We start from the raw sequence: 23,494 nt of genomic DNA on the forward strand, positions 1-23,494 counted from the left end.
CCCTCGCCCCCCTCCTCCCCCCCCCCCCCGTTCCTTTCTTTCTGTGCACATGTGCCGCTGTGCCCCATCGCGAGCACACGCAATTGTCAACGAAAAATTCTTAGAACGGTTGGCACGTATGGGTTTCAAAACGATGGAAAATTTTATTTGGTCTTCGTTTTTTGGACTGATTGGAGCAAAAAATTATTTCCGCACGCCTTGGAGAATAGAGCTAGAAAAAAGTGAAAAAAGGTAAATAAAATGATAGAATGACTTTGTGGTCGAAAGAATTTTAAAACAACTAATTTTTAAACCATAGCCATATCAGCGATGGAAAACCAGGCTAGCGAAAATCCAGAGAAAACACTGGCTTCACTCAATGGAAAAATTGACAAGGTGTTAGGAATGATGAATGAAATACAATTAGGAATGCAGGAGCACGACAAACAAATTTGGAAGCTGACAAATGCAATTGGAACAGTAAAATGCCAACTGGATTATCTTATAGATAATATCGTCGTCCCATCATCTCCGACCTCAAGCGCAGTGGCTGCAAACGCAGATTCAGGATCTGGAACAAAAATATCATCAGAAGAAGAATTTCGTAAATTGGAGGAAAAGCTGTCGACGGAAGTTCACTTTGAGGAAGTGAAGAATAGTTTAAATAAGGTTATAGTAGTTACCTTCTATAAACAACGGATTCATGAGGCGTTATATATTTTGTTTTGCCCGGTGTTTTAATGAATTGCAACTGGAGTGGAGAAGGAAGAAAAAATCAAAAAATTAGTTTTTGTGATAAAGTGAATGTTTTGCGGCTTTTTCAACAAATATCTTCCCACGAACGTGAACTTATCGATGCAATAACAATTAATGAATATATCAAAACAAAATTGAGAAATGCAACGTCCCATGCTGGTATAAAAAACACCAAACAAACAGTGGCACGCAAAACATTTACAAAACCTCAAAAAAAGTGATCTGATTAGTTAAAGATACAGCTAGATTAAAGCATAAAAGATTGATGAATTCTATTTTAATTGAATTCATAAGCTATAAATAGTGACAATGGTGCTGTGAACTTGTATATGAATTGGGACAAACCTACAAAAGTACCTAAATAAGATGATAGCAATCGAACTGTTAGATGAACTTTTTGCTGTGATGTTTTGGTGTAAATATATGTTAGAATTATAATAAGCATAATCATAAAACTATTAAGAAATAAAATGGATTTTTTAATAAATGAATGGAAAGACAACAAATAAGAATTAATACTTGAGTAAAAAAGTTAGCCTGGCAACTCGTACGACGTAACTACATACCCGTCATGGGTTCAAGTCCCGAATAGACCGTGCCCCCATACGTAGCACTGACTTTCCTGGTATGGTAACAATAAGTGACTCAAAGCCAAGCTCATTTCACTACTGGGTACAGGCCTTGACCGACAGCGGGTGTTGTGCCAAAGAAGAAGAAGAAGAAAAAAGTTTGTATTTTATGAAAGAAGATCAGTAAATGCTTTGATTATCTCTTCTTCTTCTTTGGCCCAACAACCGTTATCGGTCAAGGCCTACCTGTACCACTAATGGGCTTGAGTTTCAGTGACTTATTAGTTTCTATAACAAAATAGTCAGTGCTACGTATGGCGGCCCGCTCCATTTGGAACTTGAACCCATAACGGGCATATTGTTAAGTCGTACGTGATGACGACTGTACTACGAAATCGGCCTAATTTAATTACACTAAGATAAAAAGCTACAATTAACTATAACTTATTAGAATTCATTGAACAGTAGTGACTATTGTAGTTTCTATTTATATGATTTTAAAATGGGCAAGACAAACTATTTTGTTAGTGTAATAGCTTCCTAAACAATAAGTAACATATCAAATGATGATGAAGATTGCCCACCTCTTTCCCATGCATAGATTTGAGCAGGAAACGAAAACATATTAAATGAAAAAGCGAGTAGGTGAACAAATCTATTTGAAGAGCCCACATTCACGCGCGCGCAGCTCAAATCTATGCATAACCTTTTTAACTACAAAGTACGTTAATCATCATCATTTGATATAGCTATTTTAATATGAGTTACTAATAAACATTCAAATAAAATAATACTAACATAAACTACTGCATGCATTCTAATCTAAACGATTCTAATAATACGAATGTAGTCCAACCCATGCTCCATCTGCCAAATAGAAACAAAAAATAAAATTAGTCATGTTAAAATAACCTTAAATAACACTGAAACTTACCCGTGCCACAGAAAATTAGGAGCCAAATACCTTCTCTAAAATAAAAATAAAATCATATTATTATAAATAAATACAACTATGCTTTTGGAAAAGTGTGGAGGAGAGGAAAAAATCCTATTGTATCGGATGGAATGGTGGTTAGAATAGAGTTGCTGAAAAGGGATTGGGATGGTAAATGTATGGTCACTAATTTACATTTTATGTTTTGATGCGGTAGTTCTACCCGTTGGCGAGGAGTGTTATTTTTTACTTTGTAAATGTGTAAACTAGTGGACGATAATTCTATTTCTGAAATATGGTCCTTTGCAGAAAGCTTGAACATCTCCTCTTTCGACTCATACTGCATACCAACGACAACAAAAGAAGAATGTGTCTCCTTAGCTTCCACAAACTGGCAAATATAATTTGTGTCACTAAGAAACCATTGGTTTCTAAAATTGGCTTTTAGGCTAAAGTCGGCTCTAACTTGCAAACCAATACCATTAGGCATCAACTGCGGATAAGTTGGAGCGGGAATGTTTTTAGCTCTTTTTATATGTTGAAATTCCTTGCATCTTGTTATAACCTGTTCCATACATCTGTTGCCTGACTTACAACTACCTTTTAAAATCTGTAAATGATTTTCAAAATCATATGCGGATATATCATCTACCGCTCCAAAATTATCTACATCATTATAAATATGTATAAGGCCATGTACATTAGTAGTTAAATTAGTTCTACCATAAAAATCTGCAAATTTTTTTACGTAAATATACATTAATCTTTTAGCAAGCGGCCAAAGAGGTTTGTGATGATTAGAGGAAAATATAGTCATAGAACAAAAATAAAGCAAATAATGACTAAATGCCTCCTCCCACATAAAATCTCTATACACAATAATACTAACGTAATGTAAAAATGTACGGAACTCTGTCGCCTTCCAAAATTTCATAAATTTAACGTGCCGCAATCTCCTATTGAACTCTACTGGAAGCTGTGTTGCTATTAAAAAATTTGAAACTGTTTCTATGTGTGCCTCTGTCCATTTGGGGAATTTGGGAAATTTGTGCTCAAGAAATCCTATAGCTAATTTTTTTGAAATACCCAAATCTGATTGATGCATGCGTTCTGCTATGATTATATGATCTACAATGTTAAAACCCACCACATCTTCCAAAGGTGACTTCCAACTTTTGTGATGTTCCTTATCCGTCCTGCCTTTAAAGCTTTCCTCAGTCCGCAATTCAGCATCCACATCATCAAAAATGACTTTTTCCCTTCGTGTACTCCCACGCATGTACATTTATGACAGCTGTGTTTGCCAACGTAGCTTATGGTAGCTGAAATGTAAAAAAAAAAACGGTTTTAAAATTTGTTCGTTGTTTTTTATAGTACATTTATTACTACAATTACCTTTGGCAAAGCAGCGGGCGGGTAAATCAGCGATAAATATGTGAAGTTTAACGCCCACCGTCTTGTCGCCGAACCGCAAGCCGCTTGATTGAAGCTTGTTTACTTCATCAACGAGAGGCCGCAAAAATCCTTCCACGTGATCCGGTTTCGTGAATCCACAAAATACACCGGCAAGCATCACCGGTGCATCTGGTAGTTCCTCTACCTTAAATAGAATCGGCCATAACTGCCTTGCCGAACTCTTGTAAAGGGGTAATCCATCGATGAAAACCTGCAAAGAAAAAAGATCAACATGCGGGATAATCTCCCTATAAAAGATATTAGTATATTGCAAATTATATTATCCAATAAGCTTTATAAAACTTTAGCAAACGTGCACTCACCCAAAATGTTCTCTTATCACGGTCTCTATTCCCTGATACCAAAACTGCCCACCCAAGATTGGTTGGATTTCCATCCCGACCTTGGTGGACGTTTTTAAGAGGGTTCGAGCGTCAGCAGGAAGGCAGAGCTTCAGCTTTCTTCGCAACAGACCCAGAATCATGTTGACCGTAGATCGGGACAGATTTTTCGTTACGGCAACATAACGAAGTCCTTCCTGCAGCGATATGTTGTCAAAAAACTGGTAGTTTGTGTCTCTTTCCATGTACACATCTTCCTCATCTTCCTGCCAATCGTTTTCCTCCTGTAAATCGAATTCGGCTTCCCGTTCCATGTCACCATAGCCACCATCGCCGTCAGACGCACATAGCTCCGCTCCGGCGTTAGATTCATCAACTGTAAAGATATGTACACGGTTAACCTTTGTTAGCTTTAACAACTTTAGCAGCTTTGTATTCACATTTGCTTACCATTCATGTTGAGATTCGGCTCCTGTCCTGCCGTTACACCGCTTGAGCCCGGAAGATTCGGTTGGTGCTGCTCCGCTTGCCATTCGCGTTCCAACTGCTCCAAATACTGTTGGCGTTTTTTCGAAAGACTGCCATCCATTCGCATTTTTTTTGATGCCATTTTTACACGGCTTCACGATAAATTCCTATATCACCGTTATATTAATAACCAAACACAATTATGAATAGGACCGACACTTTTCTTAACTAAGCTTCTTTTGGTGTGGAAACTTACCGGCAATCTGGTTCACAACACTATCCACGGCAATCAAACACTTTTACACCGGCACATACACTTTTTGCAAACAGTAATCACAGCACAACTTTGTTTCACACTTAAATACCACAATCACAGCTAAATATATTTAAAATATACACGAAAACAAGTTAAATTTCGTCAGCTTCTTTGATAAAACAAACCAAGCCAAACCAAGCCAAACCAGCTCACTTTGTTTTTGTACCTGTGAAGTGTCAAATGTTGAACTCTCAAAGTGTGAGGGAGAAAGAACAACAAAATGGGACTGTCACTATGGGACAGCTCGAATCAAATGTCATAATTTTTCGTGCAGAATATATTATAACGAATAATTGTCACAATAAAATGACCAAGCTAAAGACCATTATGCTTGAAATATTATGCATATTGTAATAATCCTCAATGAAGTATTCAATTAATAGTATTTCATAAATCATATATTTGTATATAAAAATTATTTATTTTCCTACCCTAGAATGTCCATAATGTCTTCCGTCCATAGTGCCTCTGGGTAGAGCGGGATCTCGCGGTTCATAACTGATTTTAACCAACACTAATGAGGAGGGAGCGTACATACGTGGGGGATGGTGGTGGCGAATGGAAAATTGTGAGTGTGGGTCTCACGCTCAGAGCAAAAATCAGCAATCATCGCAACTGTGGGAGCGTTCAGGAATGGGGGTGGAGGGAGTGCGAGAGCTGTATCTCATGCACACAGCGAAATTTTGGTTAACACCTCGATGGTGGGAGCGTTTAGGCATGGGATGGGGTGGTGGAGTGCGAGTGTGTCGCATGACTGCTTCAACACTAGGGCTAGGGGTAGCGAGAGGCATCAAAATGAGTTAATCTTTGCCAAGCGGGTTCTTTCTTCTCAACGGACACACCATTCCGGCGAGCGTAGCCCGACCAAAAAATTCCAGGAAATTCCTACAGTAAGTGTGCAGGTTTTTATTCACAAAGCTATTTGAAAACATTTCAATACTTGATGGTGCGTGCTGGGCGAACAAAACGTTAACTGCTTGCTCCACCGATGGTGCGTGCTGTTGAAAAAAACATGCTGTTTGATGTGTTTGCCTGAGGAATGAAAGATAAATTGAGCATTAGAATGGTGAACAAAACTACTACTATTTAAAACATACCGATCAGGAAGATATTTAAAGTTAAACGGCGACTCTGTATGCCCGATCCATCTGCTTTGATCTGTTATCAGGAGCTTTGGTAATGAAATAGCTAGGTGTGATGGAAAATAATAGAAGAATAAACAAACATTAAAAGCAATACGATTGATAGAACACAAATATCATTAGGAAGATTCTTCTTCTTATGCATGCACTTACCCGTAGATCATGTAACAAAACAAACTGCATTTACGCCTGCGTTGACATCTTTCACGATTTACTTAATCACTTTTCTATTAACATTTCATAATTTTCACTGCATCTTCCGACACCGATCCTTCCCAAATGAAATTTGCATTCGTTCTGGCAATGAGTTTCGAACGATCACAACACAGCGCGAGAGTGAAGAACACAAAGTAAATGGCACTATGTACAAGTGTTGATCATATGGTCAAAAGAAAGTATGATGGAATTTATTTTACTTCAAATGAATTGATTTTATTCTGATTTACTTTGAAAATATTGTTATCAGCCTAGTTGTGAACGTTTAAAATTATGATGAAGTGAAAACATCATTACCAGATTAATGAAACGACAATCGACGCATTTTGACCATATCGAATTATGATCGTCTTTACACATAGTGTCATCTCTTGCACTTCAGGGTCTCACGCTCAGAGCAAAAATTCTCCCATCTTCGCAACGGTGGGAGCGATCGGCTATGGAGGGCTGGAGGAGTGCGAGTGTGTTTCTCATGCACACAGCGAAATTTTGGTCAACACCTCGATGGTGGGAGCATTTTTCCATGGGATGGGGTAGTGGAGTGCGAGTGTGTCGCATTGTTCCTTTAAAACTAAGGCCAGGGGTAGCGAGAGGCATCAAAATGAGTTACTCTTTGCCAAGCGGGATGTTTATTTAATGCATCGAAACTATTTTTTTCTGTTAAATTGCGAGATATTTCTGTCGAAAAACACAAATGGGTTTTGCAAAAACTAGTGCTTGTCTCCTAATATATCACTTAGCTAATTAGCGAAATCGGAAGGTATCGGAACCGTCATCCCAGAGTTTCGGAAGGAGTCCAGTTTCGAAGATGCGCCACAAAGTGGTCAAAACCCAGGACCTACGGACCAAACGTTTCGAAAGTCTTTGGAGACAAGTCTGTACTTAACCGGGTGGGAGGCGTTAGGTTAAAAGTGCGGCCATTAATATTTTTTTACGTTACGAGTTTTTCGAACAGAGTATCGAACACGCTATGTGGTGAATTCTCGGCTCTGGTTTTGGTAGCTATTATGAAAGGAGATTTATATAGAGATTGAAAGACAGGGGGTTATGGTTTAAGGACGTTGTATGAGCTTAGCAACATCAACTTAGGACTCCCTTGCTGTGTTAAATGAGGATTTGACAAAGTACGTTGGAGAGACCAAATTTTTGTAATTTATGGACCATGAGTAGAATGGGAAATTTAAGCGAATGATTTGTGATACAGTGGAGCGCCGTTTATCTGGATAACCTTTATCGGGTTGTTCGTTTATCCGTGCTGTTTATCAAAGACAGTTCAATACAAAGATTGCGGGCTGAAAAGGATATTTGAAAAAAAGGTTATCAGAACACATTGCGATTACAAAAAAACGCTATTATTTACAAGACATTTCAAATATTCTCATCGGAAAAAACATAAGGATAATGAAAACTGGCTAGATTCTACCAAAACATAATATAAATTTCAAAACCATACAAGGAATTTGTAATAACATAAAAATTTTGGCTCGTTATCCGTGTTATTCGAGTTTCCGTGCGAGGTTGCGTCCCGAAGAGCCCGGATAATCGGCGCTCCACTGTATTTGGAAAAATAAAGGAAATGTTTTCTGAATTCTTAAAAATAATCAATGTTCTGTATTTTTTGACATGTGTCCCGTTTTTTCATCAACTTCATCTGGTCAACCTGGTCCTTCTTCTTTTTCTTCTTCTTTGGCATAACAACCGCTGTCGGTCAAGGCCTGCCAGTACCCACTAGTGAAGTGAGCTTAGTTTCCGTTACTTATTTTCTACCATAGCAGGATAGCCAGTCCTACGTATGGGGGCAAGGTCTATTCGGGACTTGAACCCATGACGGGCATGTTGTTAAGTCGTACGAGTTGACGACTGTATCACCAGACCGGCAGGTCCTAGGTTACCGTATTTTACCGTTCATAATGACGCCACTGATTAATTTTTAAGTTTTTATAAACTACATTTTCTATTTTACTTTAACCAAATTAAAAAATATCCCTGGTACCAATTTTATTCAGGTCAAGTTTTTGTTTCGCCCTTCTAATACAAAATAAGAGAAGGCTCTCATTTAGCCTTCGCATTACTGAGTTAGCACGTACGTTTTTTACCTCATTCGTGTGTGGTTCATTTGTATGTATATGAATTATCAATTCAATCATCCAGTGCGATCAATTGTTTCCTCAATTTAAATTAACTTTAAATTTGAACATAAAAACTTAAATAAAGTACTTTTTACACTTTGATAAAATATAACAACCTACAAAAAATCGAGGAAAAATAGATTGGTGATGGATTAAACCAGCGGTCGGCAAAGCGCAACATGCAATTCGGCCAGTGAAAGGAATTGACTGATTTTGAAAGATGAGAAGAAGCCATTTGTGGAGAAATTACTAAAGATCTTTTAGTGTTGTATATTTCGGGACAATCCGCGTGCTTTATTGTTGAGTTCACAAGACAAAGTGAGGTGAATACACGAAATGACAATTGACAACTGACGTTTCAACCAAGATGTCGAAACTTGGTAAGAAGAGATGTGACGGTTACCCAACACCTTTCTTTTTTAGTAAAGCTGGTACGGCGCGTAACGAGCTGGTGTATGATGTGGTCTTCTTGACCGTCGCAGTTGCCCAGCATGTTATTGATATGTTGATTCTTCAAGTTCTCCCAAGAATTCACGCTGCAAGAAATCATCTGAAATGATTGGTCTGAGTATACTAAACTTAGAAACAATTATAGTAGGGATCTCAAAGATAGACGTAGCGATTTCTTTAGCAATGAAATAAACAAGCACAAGAAAAATAGCAAGGAGTTTTGGAAAGTCCTCAAAAGCATGTTACAACCTGATGAATCATGCGTTTCAGGCTGCGCTCTGGCACCAATCGAACACGACATCCGACTCGAACAAACCCATATAATCATATGGAGGTACACTGTCAGACACAAACAAACAAACAAGACAAACATGTCAAATCCCATACATTTTTCATGTTCGATGTCGTGTTCGATTGCTGCTAGAGCGCCGGGTCAGTTGTAAAATTTAATGGTGTGATTGAGTCTGACGACTCCATCATTTGCAACAAGTTTAATTCGTTCTTTGTGAACAGTGTTTTAGATGTTAATCAAAACATTGCTTCTGTCAGTGAACCTAGCTATTACGTAGATAGTGCTACTCCACGATACCATTTCAGATTTCAGAAAATTACTCTTGAACAACTAAAAACCATTTGTTTCAACCTGACTAAAACGGCAGGTATAGGGAATGTAAGTTCAAAAACCATACAGGATTCCTATCATGTGATCGGAGAGGACCTTCTTATGGTGATTAATCAATCACTAGAGAGAGGATGTTTCCCGAAATCATGGAAAGAATCATTGATTATACCTATTCCTAAAGTGAACGTTAACATGTTAAAAAGTTCCCCATAAACATGTTGCATGTGCTCGAAAAGGTGATGGAGACAGTAGTTAAGGAGCAATTGGTTCAGTTTCTGAACAGAAACGAGCTGTTGATCCGAGAGCAAACAGGATATCGGCAAGGACACTCTTGTAAGACTGCTTTGAATCTTGTACTAGCGAGGTGGAAGGTGTTGATGGATAAGAAGGAATCGATAATAGCTGTTTTCTTGGATCTAAAACGGGCATTTGAAACAATATCAAGGCCATTGTTGCTTTCTACCTTAAGGCGTTTTGGTATTGTGGGGGGGGGGGGGGAGCTCAGTTGGTTTGAAATGTATTTAAAAGAAAGAACTCAGAGAACTTTATTTGGTAGCTCTGTATCCGAGCCTATAGAAACCACCAATTTGGGATTCTTGGACCAATTTTGTTTATCATGTACATCAATGACATGAGACAGGTTTTGAAGGCTTAAGAGATCAATCTTTTTGCCGACGATACTGTTTTGTTTATCTCGCACAAAGAAATCAAGTAAGCAGAGTCTCTGATTAATATCGATTTAAACGCTCTGGATCGATGGTTGAAGTACAAAAAGCTGGCATTAAACATTAACAAGACTTGTTACATGGTGATGTCTGCGGGTGTATTGGAAGAACCTCCATGTATCGTAATAAATTCGGAACTAATCGAAAGAGTTAGACAGGCTAAATACCTGGGAGTCATCCTAGACGACAGGTTGAAGTTACACGCTCAGATTGATTGGGTCATCGCTAAAGTGGCAAAGAAGTGTGGAGTGATAAGTAGATTGGCGAGGGATCTCGATTTTTTTGGGAAAGTTCAACTCTACAAATCATTGATCTCGCCACACTTTGACTTCTGCTCATCCATTTTGTTTCTTGGCAACAAAGGTCAAATCAAAAGACTTCAAAGGTTGCAAAACCGGATTTTGAGGTTAATTCTGGGGTGCGGTCGACGTACGCCGTCCGCGGTTATGCTGAATATTCTTCAATGGATGTCAGTAGAGCAGTGGATTGTGTACCAGACTATGACTTTTATATATAAAATGTTAAAGGGCTTTTTACTTTAGTAACAAATAAATTTTTTTCCGTTAATTTTCAACTACGGCGATTCAAACTTAATGCGCACGCTTAAAAATTTGTTCGGTCTCTCTCGTGTTTGCTTTCTAACTGCTTGCTGCTAATTGCGCCAAACTCGACCTTCTTTGACCCTTTCGCTTGCGCTTAAGGTTTGCGACCTTAGCATGAAGCGCTAGTCATCTCGCTCTTATCACAGCCTAATCTCCTGATCATACGCTAGCGCCAATCTGCGTTTGGTGGTGGAATCGCTCCGGTTAATCCGTTCGCTTCAACTCGCTGACAGGGGTTTGTTTACATCGTACCGCGTGCCAAAACGTGTCAACACCCTACCCCGTCAATGCAGTGCGTTCGTTTAAGGGATTTACAAGATTTAAGCACGTTTTTCGCGAGTGTACTAGTAGGCTTACAACTAAAGTACTATTCCTCGGACTCCGTGATAACCTCTTTTCTTAAACTTCAACGTTCAGTACAGCTTATCTCACAGCTGGTCTTTTTAGCCTTTTCCCTTGTGCGGTCCGCTTGATGGCTTGACGTACCCTGCCATCCCTACCGGGAATCACCTTTAACTATTGGGTGTGATCACCTCTACGTTAGAATCACTTTGGGGCATGTAGGTAAGAGGTCGTGAGTTAATGAGGCTTTCTGCCCCTGCTAACGCTGTTAACAAAATCTCGTCGTTCAATTTTCGCCCATCGTCAAGCGCTTGCATTGCATCCTTTACGCTACGAACCATCCGTTCCCAAACTCCCCCCAAATGAGGGGCAGACGGTGGGTTGAAAACCCATCTCGTGTCTGTATTGGTGAATGTTTCGGCACATGAGTAGTTGATGTCTTTCAGATGCCGTGTTAGCTCATTACTGGCTCCAACAAAGTTGGTCCCGTTGTCTGAAAATATTTCTTTACGTGGCCCTCTACGATTCACGAAACGTCTTATTGCCATGATGCAGGACTCCGTGAACAGGCTATGTGCCACCTCCAAATGTAGTGCTCGTGTTACTAAGCATGTGAACACTGCCACATAACGCTTTTCGGGCCGTCTTGCATTCACAACGTCTAGAGGTCCCAAATAGTCTATACCGACACTGCAGAATGGGCGAATATAGGGTGTAAGTCTTTCTTCTGGTATCGGGGCCATGCGAGGGTTTACGGGTTGGGCTGTTTTAATTTTACATCGTTGACAATGTTTCTTAGTTTTTGCTACACATGATCGAAGGTTTTTGATGTAAAAGCGTTGTCTTATTTCATTAACTACAGTCTCACTGTTGGTGTGGCCAAAACGATCGTGGTAGTCTTTTAGGATCAGGGCGGTTATATTGTGTGTTTTTGGTAGGATTATAGGGTACCGTGCATCATAGGGAATATAGTTTGCTCTGGCTATTCGTCCGTCGATTCGTAATATTCCAAATTCGTCTGCGAACGGGTTCAAGTTATGAAGAGCACTGCTACGTTCTAAATGGGGTTGATTTTCAGCGCTTGGCTTTGCTGTCAATATTTGCACTTCTTTTTCATACGCCTCTCTTTGGGCCATGCTCAAAAGGAATTGTTCGGCCTTTTGTAACTCTGATTCCAAAATTGGTACCTGTTCGGCCAATAGTGTATGTTTGATGTGCTTTGCTTGGATTTTAGTAGCTTTAATGGTTTGTATTGGCAACCCCTCTGCTTTACGCTTGCAGTTGGTATCAAAACGTCAAAGTAGTGCTACGGTTCGAAGTAGGATTTTCCAACGGGAAAATCGTGAAACGTCTATTTTGCGCACATTTTTGCACATCACATATTGGGCTGAGCATGGCGAGCAGGTGGCTCCGAAAGTTGCTACGTCCATTATGAACACTGTTTCGATAGCTCTTATTTCGATGAGTTCTTTATTGCTACTAAATTATTTCGTAGGATTCAATCTTTAATCTCTTAAGTTCATCTCTACACAGCCGAAGTTCATTTCTGCATAGCCGAAGTTCATTTCTCCACTGCCGAAGCTCTTCTCTCTACAGTTCATTTTCGATCCTAGCAAATCTCCAAATTCCCGTTAAACAGTTTTCCCCAAGATTACGCGTAACAAACACTTTTGGCGATTCATTTTTGTCGAACCTAAAGAGAAATCTTTGTGAGTGAGTGTCCTCTTTTCTGATACGAATTTGATGAAACATTTTCTCAATGTCTCCCCCGAAAGCTATTTTTCTTTGGCGAAATTTGCAAAGGACTGCAGGTAACTGCACCAGGAGATCTGGTCCTTTTAACAATTGTGAGTTGAGGGACACTCCATTCCCTTTGGCTGCTGCGTCCCATACCAATCGTTTCTTTTCAGGTTTTTGAGGGTGACCGACTACATTTAGTGGTAAGTACCAAATTCTCCCTTGGCAGGCAGAAGATAGTTCTGTCTCGTCTGCTTGGTGGGCATAACCATTTTTTATATACGCTCGCATCTGATTGTGTACATTTTCTTTTAGGTCTGGATTCCTCTCCAACTTTTTCTCGAGAGCACGCAGTCGAGCTAAAGCCATCGGTTTGCTGTCTGAAAAATTCACTATATCGTTTTTCCACAACAGGCCTGTCGTGTAGCGACCGTCGATTTTTGTTGTGGTAGCTTCTAGCATCGCCTTAGCTCTTTGCAATTCTTCTGGTTCAGGCAGGAATTTGTTGAATGAGCCTACTGGACTTTCTTCTAAGGCAAAGTATTTTCTCTTTGTCTCGTACAACTCGTAGTCGCAGGGTTTTTCGCTATCAGTATCTTCGTTGGTAGCTTCGCCGCGATGAACGTTAAGGAACGCATTCCCTTGACTCGTTTCGGTGGTTGTATTGTACGGTCCGTAAATAGCCCAACCTAACGCGCAGCGCACCGTAATAGGTTCTCCGGGGTGTCCTGAACGCGTTTCCAGGGGTTGGATTAGGTTTACATCAGCTAGTCCGATCAGCAGTTGTGGCATTGGATCGTCGTAGTTGTGGAGCGGGACATCCTGTAAATAGTTAAGTGTACCTATCAGTGTGTTGCATTTTTTGTTATATAGGGGAAGACTTAGCTTGTTGACAGTGTGAGCGGCCCCTGTTGAATAGCGCCGCTCATCCCCCATGGCGGATATCTCCATGCTGACGATGCGTTGTGATGCAGTTTCCTTTCTGGTCACGTTAGAAGTCCAGTGTAGTTCCAGTGGGTCCGGGTTTCCTTTTAAACCGAGGCGTTCAGCTAAGACGGTTTCCACCAGTGTGAGTGACGATCCTTCATCCAGGAACGCCAGTGTTTTTATGCTCACTGGTCCATTGTGTACTGTAACAGGCACGACCCGGAAGAGTATGTCAGTGGGTCTCTGCTTCATTCGATAAACACTACACTCAGCTACCGTTGTCGGAGGGTTAGGAGCACGCGCAGGGGTTGGGTTATGTAGCAGTGTATGGTGTCGTTCACGGCAAGCTAAGACTTCTCACGAGGATCTCGATTTGCATGACTTAGTGCCATGGTTTCCCAAACAGTTGTAGCACAGTCTTAGTCTCCTCACAGTCTGCAGGCGGTCTTCTACTGGTAGGCGCTGGAAGCTTTCACAGGTTTTGACCCGATGAGTTGGGTTTTGGCAAAGCAAGCATTTGGGCATCCTGTTGATATTACCTTCTCTGGCGTTAGACGTGTGGGCTTCTGAGTCAGGAGTTGCCGGGCTGGTGGCGATAGCTTCTTCTGAATGTACAAAAATGTGTGATCGTTGCTGATTCCTCATCATTCGAGGGAAATTCGTCTTAGGTGGAGTATAGGTGGTCACCTCACTTGCCTTTTCCACTAGCTGTTCCATGAACAGTCAAATTCTTGAAGTGAGGGCTCTGTGTTGTGGGTTTTTTTTACGGCAAATTTGTAGTTCACCCACTCAAGTCGTCTTGAAGCCGGTAGCTTTTCAACTAGCTCCTCTAGCAGCTCATGGTTTGACAAGTAGTGCTTTCTATCGGGTGAGCTCAGTTGATTACACAAGTGTTGCACCGTTAAGCCGAAAGTATTAAACTCATCCAATCGTTCCGGTCCTGGTGCTAGCACTTGGCGAATTTTCGCTAACATATCCTTTGCTACGAGCGATGGCTTGCCAAATAATCGTTGCAGCGTTTTCATAATTAACGGCACTGATTGCGGCGAATCAAACCAGCCTTCGACAACCTCGCGCGCTCCCCCTGTCAAGCACTCCTCCAACCTGGCTAAATTTTCCACGTGGGATAACCCACATGCAGCCGTAGATTCCACGTAGCTGTTGTAGAATTTTGGCCAGTCCCTTGGTGTGCCTGAGAACGTCGGCAGTTTTTTGGGCCACGTCTCTCTCGCTGCGATCTGGTCTACCGTTAGCTTCGTTGTGTAGCTACCCGTCGGCGTCGGCTCTTTCATCCCGTTATCCTGCGGGTGCAGGGTAGAGTTGACATCCCTGAAAAAATTCCGTTGCTTGTGTAGCCATTCTGCTGATTTTGCTCTACCACTAACTTCCGAAACAGAAAGTGCATATTCACTCCCTCCCGCCGAGCACTGCGTGACCAACTTGGTCATTTTCTCCATCACTCTGCATTTCCGCATGTCGAGCAGCCATCATCTTCTGCTCTTCTAATAGACGGTTCACCGTTTCATTTTGCTCTCTCACCAAGTTTTCTAATGCCGTTCGATGCGACGAAGCATATGACCCTATGCTGGACGTTCGACCTGCTTTACGTTGCGGTGTTGGTGAGGAGTGAAGCGATCCTTCTTCTGGTTCTAATGCGCCAGGTGGTTTGGTGGCCGGCTTCTCAATCGGCTTCATGTCGCCATCGCGGTGAGCAGCTTCGGATTTGGGCTCCCCATCTTGAAGCGAGTTGCTGCTCTGCTTAGGCTTACTGATGCCATTTTCCCCTTTCCTTCTGCGCGGCTCATTTTAGAATCCTCGGGACACTCCTTTGACGCACACTTTGCACAAAACCACGTTTCGTGTTTAATGCTACACGATACGTTAGCGCAGTCGAAATGGTTCCACTGCCTAGTAGTAGCCGAAAAATATAGAAGTAAAAAGTATTCTTAAATCGGTGTAGTTATTTCTAGTTAGATGGAAAGAAACCTTTGTCCACCACACATGAAGCGCTAGTCATCTCGCTCTTATCACAGCCTAATCTCCTGATCATACGCTAGCGCCAATCTGCGTTTGGTGGTGGAATCGCTCCGGTTAATCCGTTCGCTTCAACTTGCTGACAGGTGTACATCGTACCGCGTGCCAAAACGTGTCAACAGGGCCTGTTGCCTGGGTATCTGGGGGAGAGCATAGTTCGGGGGTTTGATATTCATCGGCACCACACATGCAGGGCAAATGAGCCAAGGGTACCAAACTTGCATTCCCTAAGTGCCAGAAACTCTTTGTTTTTCAAAGGGATTCAACGGTACAACAGTATACCAGATGAAATTAAGAATGCGAGAAGTTTGCCGGATTTAAAACGTAAGTGCGTCATATATGTTGAACTAACTGTATAATGTGAAATATGTGTAGATATCCCATGTCATTATTAAATGTGTAACTGCAGTTGTCATCACGATCTTTACGATGATGATATGATTTTTCTTTATATATGTGAATTGAAAAATGGGTTCGACAACCCTGATGGTATGATGAACTATAAAAACGAGAGAATTCGGGAAGCAACTCACAGTCGATGTACATCCTTTATAGAAAACACGTCAATAAAGAGAATTCTTACATTTGGTGTCAGAAGTGGGATGAGCGCGGATGTGCACGGATAAGTGGGATGAGCGCGGATGTGCACGGATAAGTGGGATGAGCGCGGATGTGCACGGATAAGCACGGATGAGCGCGGATGTGCACGGATAAGCACGGATGAGCACGGATGTGCACGGATGAGCACGGATGTGCACGGATGAGCGCGGATAAGAAAATAAAAAAAGGTGTATACGACTGGAAGACGTGTGTTGTGTGCTATGCTGTGTGAAGAGCGTACAACTTGACGACGTGTGTGTGTGTGCGTGAGTGTTGAGACGAGCGCGCAACCAAAATCAGGAAGACGTGTTTTTGCTTGTGTGCGGCGTTCTGGGGCGGATGCGCAACCGGTATACGCGAAGACGTGTGTTTGCTTGTGTGTGCGCATCGGGCCAATTTGAAGTCGTGTGTTCGCTTGTGTGTATTCGTTGAGACGATCGCGCAATCGGCAAACAAGAAAGTCGCGCGTTTGGGTATCCGAAATCCGAAAACTTAAAGACGTGTGTTTGCGTGCGTGCGTGTGTCGTGCGTTAGGACAGGCGCAGATCAACCAATTTGAAAACGCGTGATTGTGTGTGCGACGGGTTCGGACGGGAGCGCAACCGACGAAATAACGGGTGTGTTTGTGGGTGGAGAAGAACGAACAATAGCCGAAACAAAACGTGTGTGGTCGGTGCGGTGCAAACAAAAGGTTTCTTGCGTTGAGGGAAATACCGCGAAAATGTCGACGGAAAACGACACGGAGGCAGCCGTTGCGGCTTTGGTCGAGGAATACACCCAACTAGGGTTGGTGAAACAGTGCGAGGAACGGGGAATAACTACAGGTGGAAACAAAAAAGAACTGGCCACTCGTATTGTCGAATACGATGAACAAACACAAGATGAAACACTTAATCGAACTGATGCCGCAGCTTATGCCGATGCGGAAACAATACCAGAAAGGGAACAGCCGGGGACACAGCCATATTCCTTCAGGGACATTGAAGGCCGCGGGGCCACGAGGCTTTCTCAAGCTGAGAAAACATTCTCAAGCACTCATTTAAGTTTCTCAAGCACTCAAAACTTGTTCTCAGACGCGAGCTCGTGGCCGTCATCAATTTTTCTCACTCTGAGAAACTGATAAAGCCACTCAAGTTTTATTTGGAGCTTTAAATAGAAAATATGTTTTTGATCGCATGTTTTTTTAAACTGTTTCAATTATAAATATTGAATACATTTTCCAAAGTGGTTATCGAAAAAGAAATAGCACAATTGCTTATATTTCAGGTAGCCAATCGCTGCATCGTCAACTTTCTCAAAGATTCTCAAAGATTCTCAAAACCAATTTTGTTCCGATTCGACAAACGCTGAGAACGGGGATTTCTCAAAAGCACTCATGAGTGCTTGAGAAAATGAGTGTTGAGAATCCCCATGGCCCCGCGGCCGAAGAAGGGATTGAGGCGTTCAGTGCTGGTTCCACCCAAGATATTCATCGATGGTTGAAACATTTCGAGGAAATTAGTACGATGGCAGGCTGGAGTGCCGAACAAAAACTTATAATGTGTCGCAAGAAGCTTACGGGTGTGGCTCGTAGTTTCCTAGGAACTCTTGTGGGTATGACGACGTTCCAAAAGCTGCGCCAAGCACTGATCAACGAGTTTGGACGTAAAATGCGGGCGAGTGACGTCCATCGGTTGTTGTCAACACGACGTAAGAAAAAAGAAGAGTCTGCTGTAGAGTTTGTTTACTCGATGCAGGAATTGGCAAACCAAATAAAGTTGGACGAAGCAAGTTTGATCGAGTACATTGCGGATGGGTTCACGGAAGATGAAAATCAGCGTGCATTGTTTTATGCGTCTCAAAACATTGCTATGCTAAAAGAAAAGATTCGTTTGTTCGAGAGAGCAGCAAGCAAAAGGATCGAACCGACAAAACATGTGTTCAAAAGAAATGAAGACAATAAGAAGAAGCGCTTTTGTTATAATTGTGGTGACGCCGGGCACGAAGCACAAAAGTGTCCATCGAACAAAAGTGGTCCGAGATGTTTTGAATGTAACGGATTTGGACATCGTGCAAAGGAATGCAAAACAAAGAGGCCAGCAATTCCAGCAACGCCAAACACGTTTGGTAACAAAGGAGCCTGTTTCAAGTGTGGTCGTATGGGACACCAGGCAAAGAATTGTGACAATAACTTTGCTGTGCAGTTTACTGGTGTTCAATCACAATTGGTAGCAAAACAGAAATTACCACTGAAGAGCGTATCAGTGTACGAAAAGGAGTTTGAAGCATTGTTGGACACGGGAAGTGAAGTTTCTCTAATAATAAGTAATGCGTTTGAGGAACTTCCATCAAATCGCAAGGTTTGGGCCAATTCGGAGAGAACACTGAAAGGTTTGGGTGGACATTTGCGGAATGGTCTCAAAGAAACCCAGGTTCCCATCGTGATAGATGGATTAACATACGAAATCCAACTTATTGTTGTGCCTGAGGGAGCAATAAACGCACAATTGATCATTGGCATGGATTTTTTGGAGACGGTGGAGTTTACGATCAACAACAGTGCGATCACGATAGCACCAAAACAATCTAGTGAGTTAGACGTTGCGTGGATTCAGAATATTAGAGAGGAAAGTGAAAGCTATCAGGTGCATCCGAAGTTTAAACAGGTGGTTAGTGAAATGGTAGTAGAAATGCAGCAGAAAAACAGCGATCGCTTGACCAACAGTGAAAATCTAAAAGAGTGTCCAGTGCAGTTAAAAATAACGTTGAATGACATAGCAACACCGTTTAGGCATACTCCCAGTCGTTTGCCTGATATGGAAAACGAAATAGTGAACAAACAGGTGGAAGAGTGGTTGGAAAAAGGAATTATTCAGCCGTCAACCTCCGATTATGCTAGCCGTGTTGTGCTGGTTAAGAAAAAGGACGGATCTAGCAGAATGTGTATAGATTATCGGCAATTGAACACCATGGTGTTAAAAGACGCTTTTCCAGTGCCTGTAATAGATGAAGTGTTAGAAAAGCTGCAGAGTGCGAAATACTTTTCGGTGATGGATTTAGAAAATGGTTTCTTTCATGTTCCTATCGAGCCCAGTAGCCGTAAATTCACAGCGTTTGTGACGAAAACAGGGCTGTATGAATTTTTACGTGCACCGTTTGGTTTTTGCAATTCGCCAGCTGTTTTCATACGTTATGTGAACTATGTGTTTCAACCGCTTTGAATAGTGATGTGATGAACCTCTATATGGATGATATTATAGTGCATGGTGTTACAGCCGAAGAGTGCCTAGAGAAAATGAAGAAAGTGTTTGAAAAAGTGGTGGAGTATGGATTGCACATTAAATGGAAGAAGTGTCAGTTTTTACAAACTTCCATCTCGTTTCTTGGTCATTTTGTGGAAAATGGAACCATATCACCCGGGCAAGAGAAAGTGGTAGCGATAACAAAATTTAAAGAACCTTCTGATGTCAAGGCGGTGCAATCATTTCTAGGGCTGACAGGTTTTTTTCGAAAGTTTATTAAACAATATTCTGTGGTTGCGAGACCGTTGACCGACTTGTTACGTAAAGATGTGAAATTTGAAATGGGTGAGTCTGAAGTTAGTGCATTCAGAGCGTTGAAGGAAGTGTTGGTGAAGGAACCGATTCTAGTGTTGTACAATAGGGAAGCTTATACAGAACTGCATACGGATGCGTCCAAGAACGGGTTCGGAGCTGTGCTACTTCAGCAATTTAGTGGAAAGATGCAACCAGTTTTCTTTTGGAGCAAGAAGACCACGGAGGGAGAATCGAAGCTTCATAGTTATATATTGGAAGCAAAAGCAGTGTATCTGGCAGTGAAAAAGTTTAGGCATTATCTTTTGGGAATACAATTTAAGTTGGTAACAGATTGTATTGCTTTTAAGCAAACATTGCAAAAAAAGGATGTGCCTCGTGAAGTGTCGGCTTGGGTCATGTTTCTGCAGGACTTTTCTTACGTAGCCGAGCATCGTCCAGGGCGTAATCTGCAACACGTAGATTGTTTAAGCAGATACCCGAATGAAGTGTTACATATTGTGAGTGAAGCGATCTATCGTATTAAAACTGCTCAACAGCGCGATTGTGGGCTTAGAGCCATCGTGGAAATGCTTTCTAAAGGACCATACGATGATTTTGTAATGAAAAGTGGTGTGCTTTACAAAGTGTGTGATGGAAATGAGCTACTTGTAGTTCCACGAAGTATGGAGAAAGAGATTATTCACGACGCGCATAATGATGGTCATTTCTCCGTGAAAGGTACGACACATGCCATCAAACAGAAGTATTGGATACTTCATCTCGAACGAAAGGTGGCGCAAGTAGTGAATAGTTGTGTGAAGTGCATTATGTTCAACAAGAAGCTTGGTCACAAGGAGGGCTTTCTGAACTGCATCGACAAAGGAGATACACCACTGCATACCCTGCATATGGATCATGTCGGACCAATGGACGCGACAGCGAAGCAGTATAAGTACGTGCTAACGGTAGTGGACGGATTTTCGAAATTCGTTTGGCTCTTCCCTACAAAGACGACCAGCGGAGAGGAAACGTTGCGGAAGCTGGAGGTATGGTCATCGATCTTCGGCAACCCGGCGCGCGTCATCAGTGATCGGGGTTCGGCATTTACATCGCAGATATTCAGCGAGCATCTGAAGAAAAATGGTATCGATCATGTCGTGAGTACTACTGGGGTGCCAAGAGGCAACGGGCAAGCGGAGAGGGTTAACCGAATTGTACTAACGATTTTGTCAAAGCTTTCATCTGACGATCCTGCGAAATGGTTTAAAAATATAAATAAAGTTCAACAGGCTATTAACGCCCATAGCCACGCATCAACGGGACGATCACCATTTCAGCTGATGTTTGGGATACAAATGAGGAATAAGGCGAGTGATCAATTAATAGAATTGTTAAATGATAAGTTATATGAGGAATTTGATGAAGATAGGAAAATAATGAGACTCGAGGCAAAAAAGGCGATTATAAAAGCTCAACAACAGTATAAAAAACAATATGATAAAAAGCGCAAACCGGAAAGGGGTTATAGTGTAGGGGACTTAGTAGCTATCCGTAGGACTCAATTTGTGGCGGGACGGATACTTGCGAGTGAATATATCGGACCTTATGAGGTAGTTCAGGTGAATCGAAATGGGCGGTACAACGTCAGGAAAGTGGGTAACGCGGAGGGTGCGAACGTAACGACGTCTAGCGATGATTATATGAAGCCTTGGGCATTTGCGGTAGAGACAGACGACATAGATTCAGAGTTAGAAGAGGGAGAAGAAGAAGGAACTTCCGAGACGGAAGAAACATCAGGAGGGCCGAATGTGAATTGAAAAATGGGTTCGACAACCCTGATGGTATGATGAACTATAAAAACGAGAGAATTCGGGAAGCAACTCACAGTCGATGTACATCCTTTATAGAAAACACGTCAATAAAGAGAATTCTTACATATACTATAATTAAAATTAGAAAAAATATAAGAAAGAGTCAACATAGGTCTGAGACACGCGCGCGTACAAGTGGATATTCGGGATCTATATGGGGGAATTTACGGTTTGCACACGGTCTGGGAGGTCACAACGGGATTCATTCATTAATGAATTTAAGTGGCCAATTCCAGATACATTAGGTTCACCTGCTTCGGAAGGTAGTGCCCTAGAGCCAATCATTGGCACTAGTGGAACTGGCCATATGCATATTGCAGTTGTGTTCTGATAAGTAGTGCGCCGGATCCATTAGTCGGTTCTTGGCGAGCTACGTAAGGGATTCATTAGATTCTGCTCCGGAAGGTAGTGCCCTGAAGCCAGCCATTTGTGCCACAGACCCTAGAGCCAGCGTTTGGCATCAGTGGAACTGGCCATATCCATGTCACAGTTGTGTCCTGACCATGGTATGTGTTAGAGTATGATCCGTTTTTTCTTGATGAAACTATGTTGGTGGTCTTAAGTGTGTGTATGACTCGGTGGGTTCCGCTGTGTATTTTCTAATGCCACCACTTGCTCGTACAAAATATTTCAATACACTATCAAAGTAATATTATCGTAAAGATACTTCCGTCCTTCTCAAACCTATGTTCGGGAAAGAAGTGGGACTTATCATCATCATTTATCTACTTCCGGTTCAATTGATGGTGGTGGTACGCTGGACGTTGTTGGATTGCTGGTAGGTCTCAGGTTCCATGAACTGAGAAGGATATCCAATGGAATAGGTTGTTCTTCAACTTCTGGAACTTCTTTGACATCGTCATATCGCTGCTTTAGCTAGTTGCTGTGAGAACAGATAAGGCGCTGGCGTTCTGGCAGCCATACGTTGTACATGACGCCATCAGTTATTTCCAAAATTTCGTCTGCAACCCAGGTCCAAGTGTTGGAGTGGTGGACTTGGGCATATAATTTATCCTTACCTTCGAAGTGTTTTTGCTTTGCTTCATGCTTGGTGTTGTACTGATGATCTTGCGGGTTGTTTTGCTTCTTTGAAAAATGAATGGGTGGACGAAGAAGTTCCAATGACGTATGCATCGGATGTTTTAGTACAAGTTCACTTGGGGATTTTCCATCTCGAGCACTTTTACAAGATGTTGACCGGTAGCAAGATAGAAAAATGTCGAGAGCTTCGTCTATATCTTCCTCTCTTCCGGTTTGAATTTTATTCAATGTCCTTTTGAAAGTGTCAACAAATCTCTCTACTTGGTCATTACTTTGAGGGTGAAATGGAGCGGTTTTAAAATGTATGATTCCGTTTGTCTCACAAAACGTCTCAAAAATATCGCTTGTCAATTGAGGGCTATTATCTGTTACCAAGACTTCCAGATTTCCAAATCGGCTAAAGATGTTGCGAAGCTTCGAAATGGTTTCTGATGTGGTAATTTTCTTAGTTGGAATAATTTCCGGGCATTTGGAGTAGGCATCTATCACTAGAAGAAAATATGTGCCATTTATTGGCCCTGCAAAATATGCATGCATTCTTTGCCACGGTTTTTCTGCTATTGACCACGATTCCAGTTTGGTTTTGGTGTCAGTTTTTGCTACCGAAGCACATGCATGGCAATTTTGCACAAGTGTGGTGTGTGTTGATCTATATTAAGCCAATAAACGATGGTGCGTGCTAATGATTTCATACGATCAATTCCCGGATGCCCTTTGTATAGC

The 23,494-nt window shown here is 41.7% G+C and overlaps 2 protein-coding genes and 1 long non-coding RNA gene across 8 annotated transcripts in view; 1 reads left to right on the top strand and 2 right to left on the bottom strand.

The window, feature by feature from the left end:
- LOC121596139 (glutamate receptor ionotropic, NMDA 2B) overlaps positions 1–23,494 on the top strand; it is a 253,362-nt gene that overhangs the window by 148,578 nt on the left and 81,290 nt on the right. The gene's annotated exons all lie outside the window — the stretch shown is intronic.
- On the bottom strand, positions 146–4,975 carry LOC121596163. Of its 5 annotated transcripts, none has more exons than XM_041920860.1 (7): positions 4,759–4,975; positions 4,485–4,669; positions 4,017–4,410; positions 3,634–3,941; positions 3,386–3,560; positions 663–730; positions 146–550 (listed from the first exon to the last, which is right to left on the bottom strand). In XM_041920860.1, exons 2-6 carry the CDS (start codon positions 4,642–4,644, stop codon positions 691–693), a joined length of 1,077 nt encoding a protein of 358 aa, XP_041776794.1. In that variant the 5' UTR covers positions 4,645–4,669; positions 4,759–4,975; the 3' UTR covers positions 146–550; positions 663–690. The 5 variants fall into 5 exon arrangements, 3 of the variants coding, with proteins under 3 accessions (XP_041776794.1, XP_041776822.1, XP_041776812.1); XM_041920888.1 differs by lacking the exon at positions 146–550 and adding an exon at positions 2,239–2,273 and having other exon boundaries at positions 699–730; XR_006005254.1 differs by lacking the exon at positions 146–550 and adding an exon at positions 2,103–2,171 and having other exon boundaries at positions 715–730; positions 2,239–3,560.
- Positions 5,000–6,313, bottom strand: LOC121596218. Its single transcript, XR_006005262.1, has 3 exons — positions 6,114–6,313; positions 5,916–6,006; positions 5,000–5,850 (listed from the first exon to the last, which is right to left on the bottom strand). It is a non-coding gene; the product is annotated as an uncharacterized LOC121596218 (long non-coding RNA).

Source organism: Anopheles merus, chromosome X (assembly GCF_017562075.2).
Source record: "Anopheles merus strain MAF chromosome X, AmerM5.1, whole genome shotgun sequence".
Taxonomy (NCBI): Eukaryota; Metazoa; Arthropoda; class Insecta; order Diptera; family Culicidae; genus Anopheles; species Anopheles merus.